Source organism: Haliotis cracherodii, unplaced genomic scaffold (genome assembly GCF_022045235.1).
Source record: "Haliotis cracherodii isolate W230 unplaced genomic scaffold, xgHalCrac1.p SCAF_18, whole genome shotgun sequence".
In the NCBI taxonomy this organism is placed as follows: Eukaryota; Metazoa; Mollusca; class Gastropoda; order Lepetellida; family Haliotidae; genus Haliotis; species Haliotis cracherodii.
In genome coordinates, this window is record NW_027266273.1 from 18,087,265 (window position 1) to 18,108,139 (window position 20,875).

A 20,875-nucleotide genomic window follows, 5' to 3' on the forward strand; every position below is an offset into this window, starting at 1 on the left:
ATCTGAATAAACTGCTTTTGATAGATCAAAAGGCGGAATAAGTTCATTAGCTAGCCTGGCTTGGAAGATAAATATGAGCTTCGACGCACAGTCACTGCTATTATAACGTCATGGGGAGAACTTGAATTATATTGTAGGCAGCTGGCACGTCACCCTTCATTGCGATAACGATCAGAGAAAAACGTTGTATATGTGGATTGATTAACTCTGTCAATCCTCATGACATGATCGAAAATGTAAGTAAGTCTGAACCTGTTCTGAATATCGAAATGAAGGACGGGGAACATGTTGATGACAATATTCCTCCGTTGGGAGGAAACGGGGAACGTAGAGCACATAAACTTTCCAGAGAACCCCCGAAGATATCTGATGAAGACTCTCCCTTGTTGGACTCCATGGGGAATATTAAGTCCTACAAACGCCGGTGGTATGTTCTGGTGGTGTTCTCGCTCGCTGGTTTTCTTCAGGCTGGGGTGTGGAACGTTTTCGGACCTATTGCTCAGTCAGCTAAGGCTGTGTTCGGGTGGACGGATGCCAATATAGGCATGCTGAACAACTGGGGGAATATTATGTACGTTGTGTTCATGTTTCCGATGGCCTGGATGATGGATGTCAAAGGTAGGAATCTGCACTTGATGTATGTTACAAACGTTTACAGCTACTGTGCACGCTCATATGCACTGTTGTACACCTCATTATGAATGGTGACACAAACAGCTTGAAAACATAATAATCAACATGACTTGCTTGTAGAATTGAAACTACTGCGTTAATGTGTAACTCCTATATTTTATATGTGCACCGTTTGACATGGAGAAAATGATTCATTATAAAATAGATAAGATTTATTGGTTTGGTATGAATACGCTACGCTTTGTCAGACACGCGGCGTGTTGGTACAAGTTGGAGCAGCCACACACATATACACACGCACACACACACACACACACACGCACACACGCACACACGCACGCACTCACTCTTTATTCTCTTACATGAATGCCCGAACGCACACACACTCATATTTGAAGGGTCGCCTTCCAATGACAAAAGAGTGAGGGAGTATGATTTTATGCCTGCTTTCGCAATATTTCAGCCATATAACGGCGAGGGACACCACAAATGGGCTTCACACATTGTAACGTTAATCGAACCCGGGTATTCGGCGTGACGAGCGAACGCTTTGACCACTGGGCTACCCGACAGCCTACATTGACAAGAAAACATATATACTGATGTTATATTGGTCACATACTGAAGATGCTATTGGTATTTTTTTCATCTTCGAAATCATTCTTTCTTTTTCACATTTGTAGATTTGTTAAAGATTTAGATATGTGTCACGGTGATTAGTCACTTATTCTTAACAGAACTTTAAGACGTATTTATCCTACTCTAGGACTGCGGATATCAATGCTGTGTTGCGCTGTGCTGCTGGTGTTTTTGACGGCCATTAGGTGCATCACGAGTGACCCAGTACCAGCTACATGGTCAGTAGTCAGTGTGACAATGCGTACCGTTTGTGACAAATACATAATAATAGGATAATTACATTATATTTGGCGCCAGTGTGAGTCTCATATTTGATACTCAATTTTATTTTATATTTGACGCCCTTGAGTATATTTCGTGAAACGCCCAATTGAACAGCAATTTGACTCTGCAGTGTATATCATATTTAACGCTCCAGTGTATAGTATAGGTAACCCTTAACGTTTATTTTGTGTGACGCTCGAAAGAATAGCATTGTTGACCCTCCAGTGTATGTTGATAGAAATATTTTCCAAAAAATGTTTGTGTGTTAATTGTAACATATATTTATATATTGTGAATATGTAAGTAGTGCTGGAGATCTATGCGACTGATTGCAACTGCTAAATAATAGTGAAACGTTGATAACTGTTTGATGGTATTGTGTATTTAATTGTATCGTTTACATGTGTAAAATGCGATGTAATTCAGGACACGGTAGAGCAGAAAGATGCGATGTTCATAATGGAATGTATGTTTATGTTGTTAATTCGTATTTGTGTCGGTTCGCATTCCGTGCTCAAAATTAATGATTACAAAATATTTTTTTAATATGATGGATGAGACAAGCAAATTGAAAATGTATGTTATGATGTATTTCGTGTATGAAAAGAAACCAATTACCACCATGATGACATACGGTCTTTTGTCATAAAAAGTCGTTGCAGCATTCACAAAACATGACATTTGATGTTCTATGTTGAAACAATCTATAAACACTCAATCGTGTGATACAGTTAATAACTTAAAATACCCAGAGATGTTATTCTCTGGTGTCACGTGTCGATTCCCAAGTGAAACAGTGTGCTTACCCAGCAATGTGTACGTAAAAGAAAAACAAAAACAAAAATGGAATACAATCAACAAATATATTACAGAATTACATAATCAGTTCACAAAAAATACAATTTGCAATTGCAATGGCAGTACACAATAGAGTGGTAGTACAATATTCAATGACAGTAAATGATATGATGGCAGTGGTCAGTATCCATTTTGGCAGGAAATCCGGGGTGATGAGTGATCTTCACACGAAAGCTGGTCTTGATGTTATGAAATGTGTGTGAGACGAAATGTGTAAGAGATGCAAGAGGCACGCTCTTGTTCCCTCATATACAGTCTCACGAGCTACTTGAATTTTTCCCACAGTGTCATCACCAGTCCAGCGGCACTTGAAGATCACATAATATTCCACACCAGTCCACGCTGTTCTGGGCGTTACAACATCACATAAGCATCTATATATAGTAACCTATTCAAGACTGCTTACATTAAACAGTACTTGATTTCTTGATTTCTAATCACTGTCGAGATACAACGCAATGAGCTTCTGCCAAATCTTAACAGAAACAATGTAATACAGTTACAATCGTCGTTTAACAATAAAAACACAAACATATTACACTGGTAATAATTGCATGGTATTGATATGAATTGTCAATGCAAGAGATGAACAGTCAAGATCATCTGCCGAAACAGATTCGATTTGACTTAAAATGCAAAATAGCTGTGTAAATTATATGAATGGACCACAGAAATAAGTGATGACACCGGGTGTTCGCGAAAAGGGTAAGCATGTCCTGCCTAACCGGTAGCACCCGCCATTCACACAATGTTCATAAAAATGTAAGTATTTATTGCTAATAAACGAATTGGGTACACAGTACAATCGGTAGTAAAGTGTGACAATGGGTGTTATGACCGCCAAATTGATGATGGGAGTAAGAGGGAGATGGCACAGTTGACGTTTTTGGATCAATAGTTGTCAAACATTCATTCAGTCGACGAGGCATGCTGAGTACGAGTTTCCTAGTGGCAATTTGAGGAAGTCTATCCCACTGCTCTTTCATCGTCTGGTCAAGTTCAGCCAACGTGGTCTGCGGCCTATGGCGTTGACGCACACGTCTCATGCCCCAGACGTGTTCAATTTGGGAAAAGTTTGGGCTTATTGCTGGCAAGGCATTCTATGAATGGTGTGCTGCTGCAGGTGAGCATTTGCGATTCGTGCACGATGAGCACGGACGTTCTCGTCCTGAAAGACGAAATCAATCAATCAAATCAATCAAAAGAAGTTTATTGTACACAAGGCCTCCGGCCAATATACAAGAAAGAGTTAGGCATGTAGATACAATCATAAATATTACACATTGGGATATACAAGCTGTTTGATTAATGCATTTCTTTTGGCTAATGCATGCTTAATATAAAGTGAAAGATTTAATATATTTGATTCGTTCTTTGTCGTCTGCATAACTACAAAGGCGTTTATTGGTGGCATTGCTTTTAAATAATCTTTTATATATTTCTTTCGGAGATCATTGTAAAATGGACAGACAAACACAAAATGAATTTCATTTTCTATCTCTAGATTACACAATGGACAAACACTTTTCAGGTTTTGGATGGACAGTTTTCTTCCTTCATTTACAAATAGGTCTAGCACACCAAGTCGATATCTAATTAACTGTTTTCTTAAGTTTTCCGTTGTGAGTACTGATAAATATATTTCTGGTTGAAGTAAAGTCTTGAAAGTTTTGTAATATTCATAACGTGAACTATCCTCTAAAGTGGAGTGCCATTCTTGGTAGAACATATTTAAAGACCGATTCCGGAATTCATTAAGAAACATATTTACATTTCCAACTGACTGACATAGCCATATAAAACCAAAATCATGCGAAAATAAAAGATTTTTTATATGCGATGTCCAAGTATTCTTTCCCATGTTATCTAAATGTAGAACAATGTTATGAGCTAATTTGGGGAGACATTGTTCATGCATGTGAAGGATTTTCAACCAGTATTTTAAACATCTAATCTGAGCATTAAACTATAATCTACCACATTCACCATACACCATGCAATTTTGTAACGTTGAAATCCCCATACTTCAAAACCATACAATAAAATTGGTTGTATCTGGGTATCAAAAAGCTTAAAGAAGATACTAGGTGACATCGATCCAACTTTATGAGCAATATATATTACACTTATTAACGCTCTCTTTGCACGCAAGTACAGGTCAAGGGCACAATTTTTTTCCAATTCATTGTGTGTGAGAACCAGATTCCTAAATATGAATAGTGATCTATTATATTGACTGACTGACCATCGAATGACCATCTCTCTTTCGACGCTATTGGACCACCTTTTCTGAAGATCACAATTTTAGTTTTTTTCCAAATGTACTGATAATTTCCATTCTTTCGTGTATGTACTTAAAATATGTAATTGCCTTTGTAGACCAACAACAGTATCTGACACTAGAATGACATCATCTGCGAAAAGCAACATTAATATTTCTATCAAATCTGGAAACATTTGGATACCATGTTTACCACTGGCAGCAATTTCGTAATATAATTCATTAATGAAAAATGAAAATAAGATCGAACTCAAAATACAGCCTTGTCTTAGTCCTAAAGGACAATCAAAGGAATATGTTAAACTATTCCCACAGCGAACACATAATTTCACACCAGAATATATTGATTTTAGAATAGTAACCATTTTCCCACGTAAACCAGCTTTTCGTAGACATGTCCATAGCTTAAAGTGATTTACAGAATCAAAAGACTTTTTAAAATCTACAAATGCTACATACAGTTTTCTTAAAATGACTTAGCCACTGCGATTTTGTTGTGTAATCTGTAGCAGAAGATCTATTCTTAAGAGATCGTACTTGTTTCCAGAACGCAGAAGGATTGTTAATGGACTTTTTCAATTTATCTTGTCTATGTCTGCGCATATCAAATTTGTATTTCTGAAAGCAACTTTTATATATATTCTACTTTCGCAGTATTTCTTTCTGTCAAGACTTGTACGAGTTGCACATCCCCACAGACTACACTGATAGAATCTTAAAGCTTCGACTGATTATTTAACATAAACTCTTCAAGATGATCTATACTACAGTTTGAGAGGAGATGGTTTTAATACGGCGAGCCAGCTGGTGGTATGTATGTACATAGCAAGTTTACGTTCTTGTCAATTGTAAGTAACACTTTTGATATGTTCAACCACAGGAGATAATCAACATCTGATTTAATTAACTTACACAATTTACTGACGGATTGATGGACACATACACAAATACCACCTGACAGCCTTCCGTAGTCACATAATTTTATTGCTGGACTATAATAAATATCATAACCAACTAACCAGGTATTATCAAAACTACATTCGACAAAAGTTTCCACAAGACATGCTATTTTAAATTGTTGTATGTATGATATAGAATCAGCATCATCGATTTTGTTTCGAAATCCATTAATATTCCAACTTAGATAGGTGAATGTGTCGCTTGGACAATCAACGTTTAACGTAACACCACTTTCCTCAACTTCGGAACACTCAGTCTATCACACTGAAGTTTATAATAAATGCATTAATCAGAATGTAGTATGTTGTTGCTATTATGTTGCAAGTTGCAAAATCATTTACTGTAACAACTTGAACTTATGCATAAAACGAGGGGGGTACCTATGTTTTAAGAGTTGAACACATTCATGTTTTAATGAAGCTTTTGAATCCAGTACACAAGCGGAATGAACATGTTTTCATGTCTTAGGGTCATGCCAGAAATTCTTTGTACAGATGCACTGACCCGTCATGGGTTTGGCAGATTTCAGAAGAAAACATGACATCAATTCTTTAGGTCAGTCACATATTCTAGTTGATTGAAAACAAATTCATGTTTTCATGAAGCTCTGAAGTTTACCTTGTGATATTGTGTTTTTCTGCTTTCAGGTTGATAAACATTGCAGCAAGTTTGACCGGTGCGGCTAGCATTGTGCCCTTCGCCGGCCCCGCCCTCTTCTCTGCCACGTGGTTTCCCCCTAACCAGAGGGCAACTGCTACAGCCGTGTCAACTGTCTTTAACTACTTCGGCATCTCTGTCGGCTTCATTATCGGTAAATAAACCACTGACAAGCCAGCTGTACATCAGCTTTTGTTTCAAATACGTTCCTTTGATATCGTAACAGGGGGCACGGGTGTCGCGATTTGCTGTGCAGAGCTGCGTCCCTTAGGCACGCCTGAAACCTATGATTGTGGGTTCGGGTCCCGATTCGCCCCGATTATGTTTCTAGGTTTGTCAGCACCATACCCGTGCTCGTGGGTTTCACCGAAGCTGTAAACGTCCGAGACCTGCATCACTTCGGGCTTTCCTCCCACATTAAGCTGTCACACCGTGATATGACTGGAATACTGTTAAAAGCGGCGTTAAACCAGACTCACTCCTTTGATATCGTAACAAATGTTCAGATACAGAAAAAGGACAGAAAAAAACAGACATAGTACAATTTTTTAAAGAACCAAACCTGACTAAATATACATGTTACTAGTCGGCACCTGATATGGTACATATTATACTATTCGGTACGTCTTGGCATATGAAAAACAAATTTCCTTTTTACACATTCGTAGTTCTTGCAGTAGTTTATATAAGGAGGGCGTGATATTCATCTTCAGTATGTTTACTATTACTATTAATATTTATGTTCAATGTTATTAAACTAACCTTTATAAACAGAAACGTAGTTGGAGAATCGAAGTTGTTGTCTAATATTTACAAATCGTAACTATTTTTCACATTTAGGATGTTGTTTAAACAGTGAATACAGTACGGTATATTTACCATTCATTACATTTTCACTTCTCCTTTGTTGAAAGCAATTTTTTTCTTTTTAGTGTACAATAGATAACAGATCATGCGTATCCCAGACCAACCTTGAAACGTATATACTCGATAAATGTATCTCAGTTATTTTTATTACGGGTACCCCGTGTGATACAACCTTTTTAATACCTCCAATGGTTAACGACATGGGCATGACTATAAGGTTTAAGCCAATAGAAAAAAACATAAACAGGAAATCGTCCATATTCTCCAAGCACAATATCAGTTTGTGTGGGGCTTTGTATACCAAAACAACGCTTACATGCTTGTAAAGGTACAAGTCTGGTCATTTGTACTTTCGAACACCCCACGTCTCCCGTTCATACAATACAATAGGCAGTCAAATACTTTAAAGTTGATATAAAAAGATGAAATTTCAAATTTTAAAATATTTCTGTGCTGTTATACGTACCTTCTTTGCTTTTAAACCACATATTCTACTGATGATTGCCATGAAAGACTTCTAGGAAATAACATACCTAAACAATTATATGAAGGAAATAGCTTCAACGAAGAACGTTCATTATTCTGTTTTTGAAAGTTTCCCGCATATTTCTGAAAACAACAATTTTTACTTTGTTTAGTTTAAAATGTTATTACCATGAAACATAGCTATGTTCTAAAATGCCAATCTGTTTTTGGAGTCCAATTGCAGTTTCTGACAAAAGAACAATACCGTTCGCAAACCAAAGGAGAAACAATTCCAGTAGGTCTGGGAGTTACTGTATACCATTTGTACATGTCTATGTAACTTCACGTAGTTTGTAGTTTGTGATAGGACCTGATGTTGATTGCTGCTACCAAATATAAGAGCCACTGTATGATTGTAAACCCAATGCTGTGTATTTCAATATAACTTTATTGTTTATTGATCTTGTGTTGGTATTTACTGATTTCTTAAACTAGTTTATTATGTACCGATTTCTGGATCAAACTTCGCCTTTCAATTTGAAAATCAACACGTAACAATACAAACTCTGTTACCAGATACATTTATTGGTACTACGGGGGACTGTAGTACTTCTCGTACGGGCCTTGTAGGATTACACATACAGATAAAATATAAACCTGGCTCATTGAGCTTACCTTGAATACTTAATGTTTCTGTTAGTCTCATTACTATGTCCCTTGTGTTTTAAATGGGACATGTAGAGTGTTTCCCCTTACTCAAAGGAACACAGATGGTCACGTTGTCTAAAGATATGCTACTCCTTGTGTAGCGTTGTCCCTCTTATCGGCTAGGACCGTCTGGGTACAATGCTATAAAAATCAGATCTCGATTCCCGCTACCGCTAAACAAAGATCTGAGGACATTCCATTACGGGTCACGTCAGAATGACTTTTCGTCAGTGCGAAGCTTACCAGATCGTGAAAGTGACAATCGGAATGTGTTTTCTAATCATGCAACCTCGAAGAGGTTCACAAGTGGTATTCTGAACAACATTTATGGGCTGTTCGACTGATTAGTCAAAATCATTGTCAGTCTCTCAATGGAAAAAACATTCTAAACGGACTAGACTTTTCATAGCCCGTGGGAAGTACTGCCATACAACCACGGCTATGTTTTAGACATTCCAGAAATTAATTTTCTTTTGTACAGTTTTCAAATTTTGAATCACTATTTTTCCAAGGTTAGTTTAGAATAGATGTCGCCATGTTGAAACCAGTGCCGGAAAGCCCGAGAAAGCTGATTTCTGATTGGCTGATGTCGAGTTCTTGTTAGTCGGTTTTATTGGTCGGTCAAAGTTTGCGAAAGGTCGTTCTGACGTGACCCGTAATGGCATGTCCTCAGATCTTTGTTTAGCGGTTCGTTAAAGCTTCGTTCGTAGCTTTTGAGGTACAGTCGAGCATGCTCTTTCTTTGGAACTTTTAAGACGTGTCATATTTTCTTGTTTGGAGGTTGTTTGTTCGGGGATACAATTTTCAAAGCTTATCAATGACGCTTTCAAAACGTTTAGTGAAAGGCATGTGGAGGACATTTCTAAATTTGTCGCATCAGTGACAGAAATGATGTCCAAAGCATTTCCATTTTTGACCTGTGTCGTATATTACTGTGGTTGTTTTTCAGATGATCAATTTGTGGTTGTGACGGGTGCCTCTGGTAAGGCGGGGTACGCTACATATATCTTATAGAACATTGGATATATTCACTATTTAATATTGATTCATGGACACATGCTTACGGCATCGTACAATGGACGTTTTATATGATTGTGGAAATAGTTTCGTCGCTTTCTTTATTCTCATCTCAACAATCCTTGTGTCGACAGGTCCGCTCATGGTGCCACAACCAGATGAATCATCCTTGAACATAACCGACATGACACCTATAAAGTAAGAAGCGCCTCCGTTGTGTGTCACATACACAGCCCACCCCTCCATGTCCACGCCCACTGGTTCCCCTGCAGCTCAATGACTTCATCCCGCAATTCCCATCTGTAGTTCCTCATCTCGGACCTCTATTTATCAACCCTATCACCTTAACATCATTCCAACTCCCCTACCAGCCACTCTCTATGTATCCACGTACCCTTCTATTTCTTCACACTTGCCGTAATAGTCAGTGTTCCTTGTTGCAGTTCGTCAAGCCAGGGGAACTCCAATCCATTCAGTCTGACACCACACGCTAACCTGTCCGAGGTGAGAAGCGGTATCATGAGACTGATGTATACAGGTGATCAACGTTTTCTGCTTACATTGTGAATCAAACCTTTATAAATAGCAAAATGATCGGGTGTCATTTTAATCATACAATAAATGCATTTCCTTTCTTTCGCGTTATACATGCACATCTCCTCATTGGTTCGTTGGGGTAGTCCATTGGTAACGTGTTCCCTCGTCACACCTCAGATCCAGGTTCGATTACCGCTTGGATGTAATTTGTGAAACCCTTTCTCAGTGCCCTTTACATATATTGTGTAGATATTGCTTAAATGTTGCATCTCCTGCCCTTTGGAATAACAGATTTACTCTTACGTCAATCACTTCAAGAACGAGTATATATTTCTGTGTGTGTCATGTGTAAAGCTTCTTAACACAATGATATTTAGGTGATATTACTACGAAGTTGATACTGTTAACCGTGCTGTATACAGAATGTGCGGCTTGTGTGCTGCTGCTGCTCCTGGTGGTGGTGTACTTCCCCGCCAAGCCCCCCTCTCCCCCCAGCCTCACAGCGTCCATGGAGAGACCAAGCTACCTACAGGGGCTCAAAGGACTATTCACGTAAGACATTCATCTGTTTGACAGGAAATCCGTTTTGCCAATAACGATTACCGTTTTTTGTAGCCATACATGTGAAGAGGTTTACATAAGTTACAACTAATTTAATTTGTAGACCATCTTAAATGGGAAAGTGCACTGTAAATCATTCGGCCCAATAAAGTCAGTCAGTAGTGAAACATAACTATTAGAAAGGTCCTGTGGTGTCATGTATTGTTTAGGAGGTTTGTATGATCAGCACTTCTGATTTTTTTATTTTTTTTAAAACTTTTAAACAACCTATATCCCCACTTGAACAGGTCTTACATGACTAACCTATTCCTTCTTAGGACAGTCAAGTGTATTTGTTTTTACTAAAAACTGGATTGTTATCCACCCCCCGTGATATTGTATAGGACCACCTCCGTGGTCTAGTGGTAGAGCGTCCGCCCGGAGAGCGGAAGGTCCGGGGTTCTGTCCCCGGCCGCGTCATGCCAAAAGACGTTAAAAGATGGTACTTGTTGTGATCCTGTCTGGCGCTCGGCATTAAGGGGCTAAAACAAGGACTGGTCGGCTCGGAGTCAGTATACTGTGTCTGAGTGGGGTATTCATGTTAAACTGCGGCATGGTATCTGAGTGAGCTAGCACTATAAATCGGCATCAGTCCGGACTAGTACAAGCAGCCACACAAACACACACAATAATCTTGGACGCGACGTTAAACCCTATTTCACCTCACCTAACCTGATATTGTATAGCTATTTGTCGGTAAAACAATCCTCCAGTGTGAGGCTTGAGAGTGTAAACCATCGCGACAAAAGGCCCCCCTTTCCCTGGAAGAACGTATGATGGGCCGCAGCTAAAGCTACAGCTAAATCAACTCCATACTGTGTCATTCAAATGTATGTGTGATAGTTTACCTTGTGCAGACATAAACGCTTCTGGGTGATAATGGTGGCCTACAGTGTACCAACGGGAGTTTACATGGTGTTTGCGGCAATTCTGGATGTCATTCTGAATGGAGTCGGTGTATCACAGGTAATAATAATGAGGAGGAGGAGGAGGTAGATGATGATGGTTGACATAAGTAGTGCGCCATATCCGATCCCGAATGCAATAATGACAGTAAAGACAGTAACGAATTTTTCAAATACTGTTTTGAAACAGACTGGAGAATTCCAAAGTGTAGCAGCAGTATAGGCAACTGTTTCGTGGGCTCGTTTTGTGTAGTATACTCGTGTCAAACAACATTGGGTGTTAAATGGTTACAATGTATGAGGCCCGTTTCCTATGTCTTTCGTTATATTATTGGATTACAACCAAAAGCGGCAAAAACACTCAATCGATAATGAATATGTCAATTAAGTGCGAAATCAGCTGTTTTTGGAGCACTTGTTATAATCTACACTCATTTTAAAATTGGTTTTCAGTACCATGCCGGTTTAATTGGCTTTTATGCCACGATAGGCGGTTGTGTAGCGGCGCTGGTGATGTCCAGGTATGTTCAAGTAGGTCTGGGTAGACTTTGAGACAGACCTTGCGACAAAGGTCGAGCATTCATTTTATGCACCTTGCTCAATATTTGACACATTAGATTTAACAGAGCCTTAGGCACACTTGTTTGCGGCCACTATTGTTTAATGCCGTGTCCTTTACTTAAAGGATTGCCGACCTGTGTCTACGTCACATGAAGATGATGTTGTTGATCCTATTCGTCTTAGCAACAGCATCCACACTCTGGTTTGTCCTGTTGCGTCTGTCCTTCATCCCCTTCAGCTTGGGTGAGTAAGTTTGAGGTTTGATCTGTATACGCTTTTTCGTAAACATTCATATACGTGCTTGCGAAACAAGTTTTTGACCATGAACCCACGTTATCTTCGTCGAATTGATCTCTTCTATCAGTGTCACTGTACATCTCCTGCATCTTGATGGGAGTCTTCATCAATGGTTCTATCCCGCTGTTCTTCGAGCTTGGGTGTGAGGCTTCATACCCTATCGCAGAGGGCGTCACGGGCGCTGTTCTCACCATGGCTAACAACCTGACTGGTGTCATCTTTCTGTCTGTGCTGCAGATCCCAAGAATAGGTAAACCTCCAAACAAATCTTCCAAACTGAAATGTCACAAATCCCAGGTGGTGAGGTGAGAGAAACGTCGCGTTCAAGATTATTGCACTTATATAGCGACAGGCATGACGTGTGTGAATCTGCTTGTACTAGACTCGGCTAATCCGATTTTATAGTGCTAGCCTACTGAGATACCATGACGCAGTTTAATATGAATACTCAGACACAGTATACTCCGAGCCGACCAGTCCTTGTTTAAGAGAGAGACCAATGATAATAACAAGGGTCACGTTTGACTTTCTTGAATCCTTCCACGGCTAAGATACCACTCAGCTACATGTGTCTCTAAAATTTTGCTGTACAAACACTGACATCCTCAAATTGTATATAACTGAATCCAAAGTTCTATTAACGGTTATAATGAGGGAACGCATAAAAAAGCGTTACAGACACACAGGTTTTGATTAACATAATCAAAATTGTTTTCTATCTTTAAATCCAACATTCCGCAAAGAAGAAACATGCCCACTGGGGAACAGGACTGTACATCCCCCCAAAAAATGAATAATAATAATAAAAAAACCATAAAAAACAACAACATATTTATATATAAAAAAAAAAAATATTATTAATAAAATAAAAATAATAATAATTATTATTTTATCGCTTTATCTCTCGCAGGTGTTGCGTGGATGGACTGGTGCATGCTTGGCTCTGTAGCAGTAACAGTACCCCTACTCCTGCTGTTCACAGAGAAGTACACCAGGACTGACATCGATACGCAGGAGACCATTGTTCCAGAGCCTGAAGAGAAAGCTGCTGCGTTGATCAATACAAACTAGAAAGTTGGTTGATACGAACACAACACACATACTGAGAGTGTATTTAAATATGCCTTTGACTCGCAGCTGATAGATGAATCCGTGGCGTACTGTTTCGTAATGTGGCCTTTTCCTACTTTTTATGGAGATTAACCAACATGCCGCCAGGAAGGAATACTCTGACACACAATCACGCATTAAGAGACCTTCCTTCCAGGCATACTCACGACAAGTATATCCAAATAAACCATGTCCTGACTGTTGTCCATTTACGAAAATATGTATTCTACAAGACTGAGAATACATTCATCTATTGGTTTTGGTGTTCGGTAGCCAACTGGTCGCATTTTGCTGCTGTGATGGGACATACTTCGAGAAACTTGTTCTTGGTGCTGACAGAGATACACGCGTAATTATTACAGTGATATGACCACACGTCAGGTAACAGGTGGATAATGAGAGAACTGCAACGATGACCTCTAACGAGCGAGGTTGAAATTAACGTGATACTTGCTGAAGGTTTACAAGCGTTGAATACCTCTCGGTGTAGATAACGCTTGCCTGCTTACTTCCTTAAATGGAAGCAGATTAAATGTCGATCGGAAGGGACGTGTGTTGTATGTACTACTCTGTCAGTTGGCTTTGTTTGACCTAATCACGCATATTTTTTTATTGGAATAGCTGATACTAAATATTTCCTGCTATGATTTTAAACAAACATCTACAAGCCTTGGTCTAATGATATCTGTGAAATAGCTGACCATGATATCTGTGAAATAGCTGACCACAGGAAACCGATAGGGAAACCGAGTTGGACAAACTTCAGAACCGTCAGAATTGGTTGAACTTCTTACAAATGTGCCGTTATTCAGCGGATCGTGTGTTCACCAAATAACTTTATACTTTTAATTTTGATTCGTTCACAGTTATTGTAAATTTTAAAATGGGTTAAGGCAATTTGTCGAAATAATGATGTGGGGATTCCTTGATACTGAAAATACCTAGAGTGAGTGAGTATGGTTTTATGCTGCTTTTAGCAATATTCCAGCAATATCACGGCGGGGGACATCAGAAATGGGCTTCACACAAGAAAATACCTAGAATAAAGCACCAAGCAGGGTAATGTGATTGCACCTGGTTTGTTTAATATTATGATAAATGACCTACTATAATCTCTATCTTTTAATGTTGATGCATTTCAGTTAGCTGATGATGGGACCTTCTGGAGACGCTTAGGACACTTTCCATTTGGCCAGGACTCTGTACAAAACCTCCTGCGCACCGTTCCACAAAGCGATCTTAGCGCTACGACTATCGTAAGCCAGTGTTAAAGAATGGGACTTACGATCACCTTAGCGCTAAGATGACTTTATGGAACGGGGCCGTGAACGTAGTTCATAGATGGTGTTGTAAATGGGCTTGTAATATATCTCATACTAAGACGCGGTGATGTTAACTGGGAGAAATACCCTCATAACAAAGACTTATGGTAACGTAATCAACTTTGTTTAACAATTCAAAACTTTCAGGCATATACTTTGATGAAATGCTGACTTTCTTTTCTCGTATGACCAGTATCATTACCAAGCGTAACAAATTGCTATATAAAGCTTTGATCCTGTCAAGGGTAGACCTTGTATGTAATATGTTCATCAATGCCTCGAAATGCCATCTCATAGAACTGGCATTCACTCAAAGGCACAACGACTTTGTATTGGAGTATTCCTGACAATTTCAACAGCTATTGTACAAGTTGAATGTTCGGAAATGCCTTTACACCTCTGGCGCCAAGAACTGACATTGAAATACTACCTGAAAAATAAATCAAGGAACAAATATCAATCTGCAACTGAGCGTGTAGAATATGTGACGTGTGATTCGGCTGATGGTACAACCCTCAATCATCTTTGAATCTCATCTCATCCTCGCGAGTCATGAGATTGTGACGATATTGTTCGAATGCAATGTGTGATTGGGCATTAATATGCTGAAATTAGGATGTCGGGCAAAAATGCGAGACATCATGCTTTTTATTTGTCTCGTGTGATAAATATATATGATGCTTGTTTCTTTTCTTCATTATAGTTCAGTGACATATGAGCATACAATAGACAAAAGTACAGTCAACTTTATATCACTGACTGCCTCATTAATGCCAGCTACTTCATGCCCAAATCACTGGACGATGTTTACAAATATTTGGTTTACATCAGGATTTGGATATGCAATGTGGATGTGGGCAATGTGAAGATATTTATTCATCTCTTGAACAAAGATTATTTAATAACCTTCAACAATCATGGTGTTGTTTTCTCAATAGCATATATGATACCTTTAATAGGACCGAAGCATTTTTAATCCCTGTTAGATGTAAAAAAAGATCTTTTATTGAACATGAATTTCTTATATTGCTTGTGTGTGAGCGTTTTTCAGCTCAAAGAAGAATATCAAGTCTCAAACTGTAACATTTTTGACTGAAATTATTTCATCTGAAAACGTTGATGTTGTATATTACACATGTTTATATTTCTATAAAGTCCAGCGCCTAAAAAAACCTTATTGATTATTTCATTGGCACGCGTAGTTCCTACAATCAAACAGTGTCTGTATAATGGGGCTGTGGACGTTTTACTGAATACACTGTCCGTCTGTCTGTCTGTCTGTCACATCACAATTATCATCTGATGTTTATTTCCTTTCTTCATCTTTCGCTTGAATCACATACCTACATATCCAGTTCAACTAGGGTCCTACATATCAAGTTTCAGGTCTCCCTAGCTTGGTCTTGTGTTCTGAGAAAAAGTTTCTTAAAGATTTTCAAACTTCATTCATACCAATTCCTAAAAAAAGTATTTTATTATGTTATTAAATCTGAGTTCCACTGTTACACACATACTTCTAATGTTTCCGTCTCCAATTTAACACATTGTGGTTTCTTATTTTGAGTTTTGATTAATACAATGCAATATGTTGATATAAACCCACATTTGTCTGCTATCCTCCCACAAATCTGTCGTGAAAAGAAGATGTTGGTTGTTGTAAATTGCAATGTCAGGAACATCCTTGTTAATCTACATTTTGAGCAGGAAACAGGGCTTGTACATGAATGATATAAATCGCTTTAAGTGTATAAGCTGTTCCAAGATTTCCTTTACAACCGTGATGCCATGAATTGTTTGATAGGCATTTCTTTCCTGCCATGTTTTAGTTCGATCCCACGAATGTACCGGCGTGGTCCTTCAGTGGATTAGGAATCTGCTCAGACAAGGACCGTGACGCCTGTCTCAAGCAGCCTATACATGCCGTAAGAATCGTCTAAGTTAGTCGGGGGGTCAGGCTTTGTGACCTGGTTAATTGCGTATCATCGTACCCCTTTTCGTCATAATATGAATCACAGGAGTGTCTGATTCATGATGATTTTACCAATTTCATTCGCGGTCAGGCAAGATTGATCAACCTTTTCAGGGACGCTTAACTTATATATCCGTCATTAATAATTAGCCTTTCAAGGTTTCGGAGTCCGCGGCTTCAGTATGGCATCTCTGGAATGCTGAAACTGGTGGACGGGTAACTTGGTTAAGATTGGATGTTACAGCGGCGCAATTGTTAACTAAACAGGACTCAACAATGTCCATGCGACAGCTGACATGCATTGTATCACTTGACTCCGCTTGACCCGCCATATTTCCAACGTCAGTCCTGACCCTACAAACCACATGGATTCCACCATCGGGTAAACCACATCAAGCCGAAAACAAATTGAGTTAATTTGAATAAATAGTGATCTTCAGTCAATAGTCAGTATACTGACACCTTCATATCCTATTGACATTCTGAAACACCTTTCGGTTTCCCCTTTAGCTAAAGGTACGACTAAAATGAGGATAAATATGATGTGACACTTGCTGCACCGTGTGATCATACCCAGACGATGTGCATAGCTGCTCACGCTCTCAAGCACTGGTCATACTCGGCTAGTCACACTGCGGCATGGTATCTTAGTGGGCTAGTACAAGCAGTCACAAACCACAGACACACACACACACACACAGAGAGAGAGAGAGAGAGAGAGAGGGACATACACACGCGTGCATGCGCGCGACTCTATGTGAGTGCAATTATCTTGAACACGACATTAAAATTAAAATAAGTGACTGTCGAATATTGTAGGCCCGCTCCCAACCGGTCAGCTAATTGATTCCACTGCCCACAAACGCCAATGTGTAAACCTGTTTACTAGTTGATCCCCAAGTTGAAACGCGTCAGTTTACCTAGAAATCGGTTCATACAGAATTACATTGTAAAATCCGTGAATAACCACAAAAGAGTGTTTATGGTTTAACGCCGCACTCAGCAACATTCCAGTCATCAGGCAGCCATGATACAGCAGTAATATTGTTGACCGAGGGATAACCCAACGTCAGTGCACTCACTCAACCCTATTTACAAATTCACAAGGAAACAGAGACAATGAAAATGATAGAAACAAATTACATGAACGGATGGAGGACATTGACAATGTCATGATTCCGTTTCCTGTCTCATATTTCTTGACAATGGATGAGTGGTGGAAGAAGTCCAAGAATCAGTCAATTCCTGAAAAAACGAGACGAGGCCTGAATGGGTGTTCCAAATTTTAGACTTATACAAAACATGTTTTTCTCGGGGGGTGGGGGTTGGGGTGGGTTTAAAAAAAAATAATTAATCAGTACTATCTGTTGTCTGCAATTACATTTTCTGAGTGGTCCATGCCCGTCGAATGCGTTCTCTGTTGCTGATTCACGTGCGCCATGCGCTGTCACGAATTGCTCGTCACTTAGTAGATCTGAACCATAGTTAGTTTCCCTCTGCCCAGCACTTACTGTATTGCTGAAGCCCTAAAAGAAGGAAGTCTAGATTTCCCCAAGGGTTCCTTTTCCATTTAAATGGAGATGTTTGTTTCTTTCAATATCATTTATTTTTTAGACACTAAGCGTTAGTCTAAATGCAAGGTACAGAGTGGTTGGGTTCTAAACGAGTGACCGCCTCAGTGATGTAATGGATAGAGCATACATGTATGTCCGGAAAGCCGAAGGGCCGTGGTTTCGATCCCCTGACAGGGTCATACCAAATAACGTTGTGTGTGTGTGCTTGCTTGCCAAGGCATTAAGTAAAAGCGACAAATTCCTTTCCATAAATATGAGTCCATTGTACGATTCCGACAATATCTTATGCATGTTTTTATGAATCCCTATCAAACACATGCAAAGGCAGACAAGTGTTAACCTGAAAATGAACGAGAACCAGTGGTACAAGTGTAAATAGGGCATTGCGTCGAACATCATTTTTGACACTGATGTGTCAAATTTGGAAATGTCCTCCACTTGTCTACCATAAGAATTTTTGAAATCTTCACTGGTTTTTTGTTTTGGTTTGTTGTTCAACGCCGCACTCAGCAGTAAATAATCGAGTCTGGACCAGACAATCCAGTGATTAATATCATGAGCATCAATCCACGCAATTGAGATATGATGACAGGCATCATCCAAGTAAGCGAGCCTGACCACCCGATCCCGTTAGTCGTTTTGCTGTAATTAACACCCCAGATTTCAGAGCCATAGCACAGGATAGAAGTTACAATAATATCAATAATTTTGATTTAATCTTTGCATGGAATATCACCAAGTTTCTTCCGATATCTATTTATGGCAAACACAGCTTTGGAACTCTGAGCAGCTAAACATGTTGAGCCTGGGTCCACAAAAGTTTGGGGGTGAACATAATTCCTAAATATCTGTAAAATGGAACAACATCAATGCTTTCACTTCTTAGGGGACCACCATTTCTAAATACCATTACTTTTGTCTTCTTCAGATTGACTTTCATACCAGTTTGTAAACAGAATAAGTGTAGAGCATCAATGTTCTTTTGTAGTTGAACTGCTGAACATGATACAGAAGAAACATCATCTGCAAACATTATGGCAGAAACATTTTTAAAATCTTGTGATATAAAAACACCTTCTCCTCCGCAGTCTTCAAGTTGAATTAAAAGCTTGTTTATGAATATTATAAATAGTTGCGGACTCAAACTACAGCCCTGCCGGGTGCCAATATTACATTCAAAATAATCAGTTAGTCCAGTTGAAGCCCTTACACAAGCACGCAGACTTGAATACATTGATGAAATTATACTGAACAGTTTACCCTTGATCCCAACTTCATGTAGGCTTTTCAGTAGATTATCATGTCTTATACAGTGGTGTCAAATGCCTTTGAAAAGTCAACAAAGAGGCAGTCAAATCTCCCCTTTCTTCTACAGGCATATGTTTGTGTCATTGCCTGCAAACTAAAAATATTGTCAATAGTTGAATAATTGGACCTAAATCCTGCTTGTATCCGAGCGAGATTCAGAACCTGAGGGAAATCTAGACTTCCTTCTTTTAGGGCTTCAATCAATTATGTTATTTTTCTCACAAAAATTCTTAAGTCTCCAGTTTATGATAGCGGTAAATATTTTACACAAGTTATCAATCAAGGATAGTCCCCTGTAGTTGTTTACATCATGCTTGTCTCCAGACTTAAAAAGAGGGCAAATGATACTTCTATTCCTTGCATTTGGAAACACACCATTGTCAAGTATTTCATTAAAGAAGGCAGTCAATGTAGGTAAAATTATATTTTTTGTATTCTTGAAATATTCAGAGACAATACCATCAGGTCCTGGTGATTTATTATTTGCAAGCTTTTGGATATGTTGTTCAACTTCTTGATTTGTTATAGGTTGATTTACTTCTTCATGAGCCGGGGTATCATCAGTTACATAATTATCTGTGTCCATTGGTGGAGGTAAGATGCTGCGTTCTCAACCTGATAAATCGCTTAGTGTGTGTTCGATTGGATTCAATAAACGTGGTTAAGTGAACAATCGTCGTGTTGTTCCGTGGGTGTCTTGAAATCTGTGTACACATAACATTAACTGACTGTCTCTATTTGCAGAAGGAAAATAAAGCAGAAAACACTTTTTTAATTCAGTTTAATTATTTGATAACGAAACAAATATTCCAAAAGAACATTCATTATTTATTAATTGAGGCCACTTGTGAACATATCGAGTGTTAAAGAAGGAGAAAGGAAAAACGAATAATCGAAATATTTAATAATCGTGACGCCACACAAATACTGCCAAAAGGAGGGATTATACCAATCGCGCCCCATGAAGATCCGAGTTAGCATTGGTCTTCAGCAACCCATGCTTGTTGTAAGAGGCGACTAACGGGATCAGGTGGTCAGACACGCCGACTTGGTTGAGGCATGTCATCGTATCCCAATTGCGTAGATCGATACTCATGACGTCAATCACTGGATAGTCTGGTCCAGAATTGAATATTTTCAGGCTGCCGTCCTAAAGCTGGAATATTGCTGATTGTTTTTTGTTTAGAAAAAAAACAAACAAACAAAGCACTGCAGCGCGTGATATTGCTAAGCTTTCGGCTGGAAACGAAATAACCCTGGAGCGCGTCAGTAAATGAGGATATAACACACGTGTTTTGCTTTGAATGAAAATAACAAAATATTTCTCAAAGATGACATACAAA

The 20,875-nt window shown here is 39.0% G+C and overlaps 1 protein-coding gene across 1 annotated transcript; it reads left to right on the plus strand.

The window, feature by feature from the left end:
- Positions 1 to 269: 269 nt before the first annotated feature.
- Positions 270 to 13,538, plus strand: LOC139465338 (solute carrier family 49 member 4 homolog). Its single transcript, XM_071247042.1, has 11 exons — positions 270 to 618; positions 1,400 to 1,490; positions 6,283 to 6,446; positions 9,484 to 9,547; positions 9,793 to 9,887; positions 10,309 to 10,438; positions 11,344 to 11,452; positions 11,845 to 11,912; positions 12,077 to 12,195; positions 12,317 to 12,499; positions 13,160 to 13,538. Exons 1-11 carry the CDS (start codon positions 270 to 272, stop codon positions 13,318 to 13,320), a joined length of 1,533 nt encoding a protein of 510 aa, XP_071103143.1. The 3' UTR covers positions 13,321 to 13,538.
- Positions 13,539 to 20,875: the final 7,337 nt, after the last annotated feature.

Excerpts from the sequence above, each read along its gene's own strand:
- LOC139465338 (XM_071247042.1), top strand. The coding sequence starts at position 270 with ATGAAGGACGGGGAACATGTTGATGACAATATTCCTCCGTTGGGAGGA. Across the intron at positions 619-1,399 it reads CTGGATGATGGATGTCAAAG|GACTGCGGATATCAATGCTG; the intron begins GTAGGAATCTGC and ends ATCCTACTCTAG. Across the intron at positions 12,196-12,316 it reads CTTCATCCCCTTCAGCTTGG|TGTCACTGTACATCTCCTGC; the intron begins GTGAGTAAGTTT and ends CTCTTCTATCAG.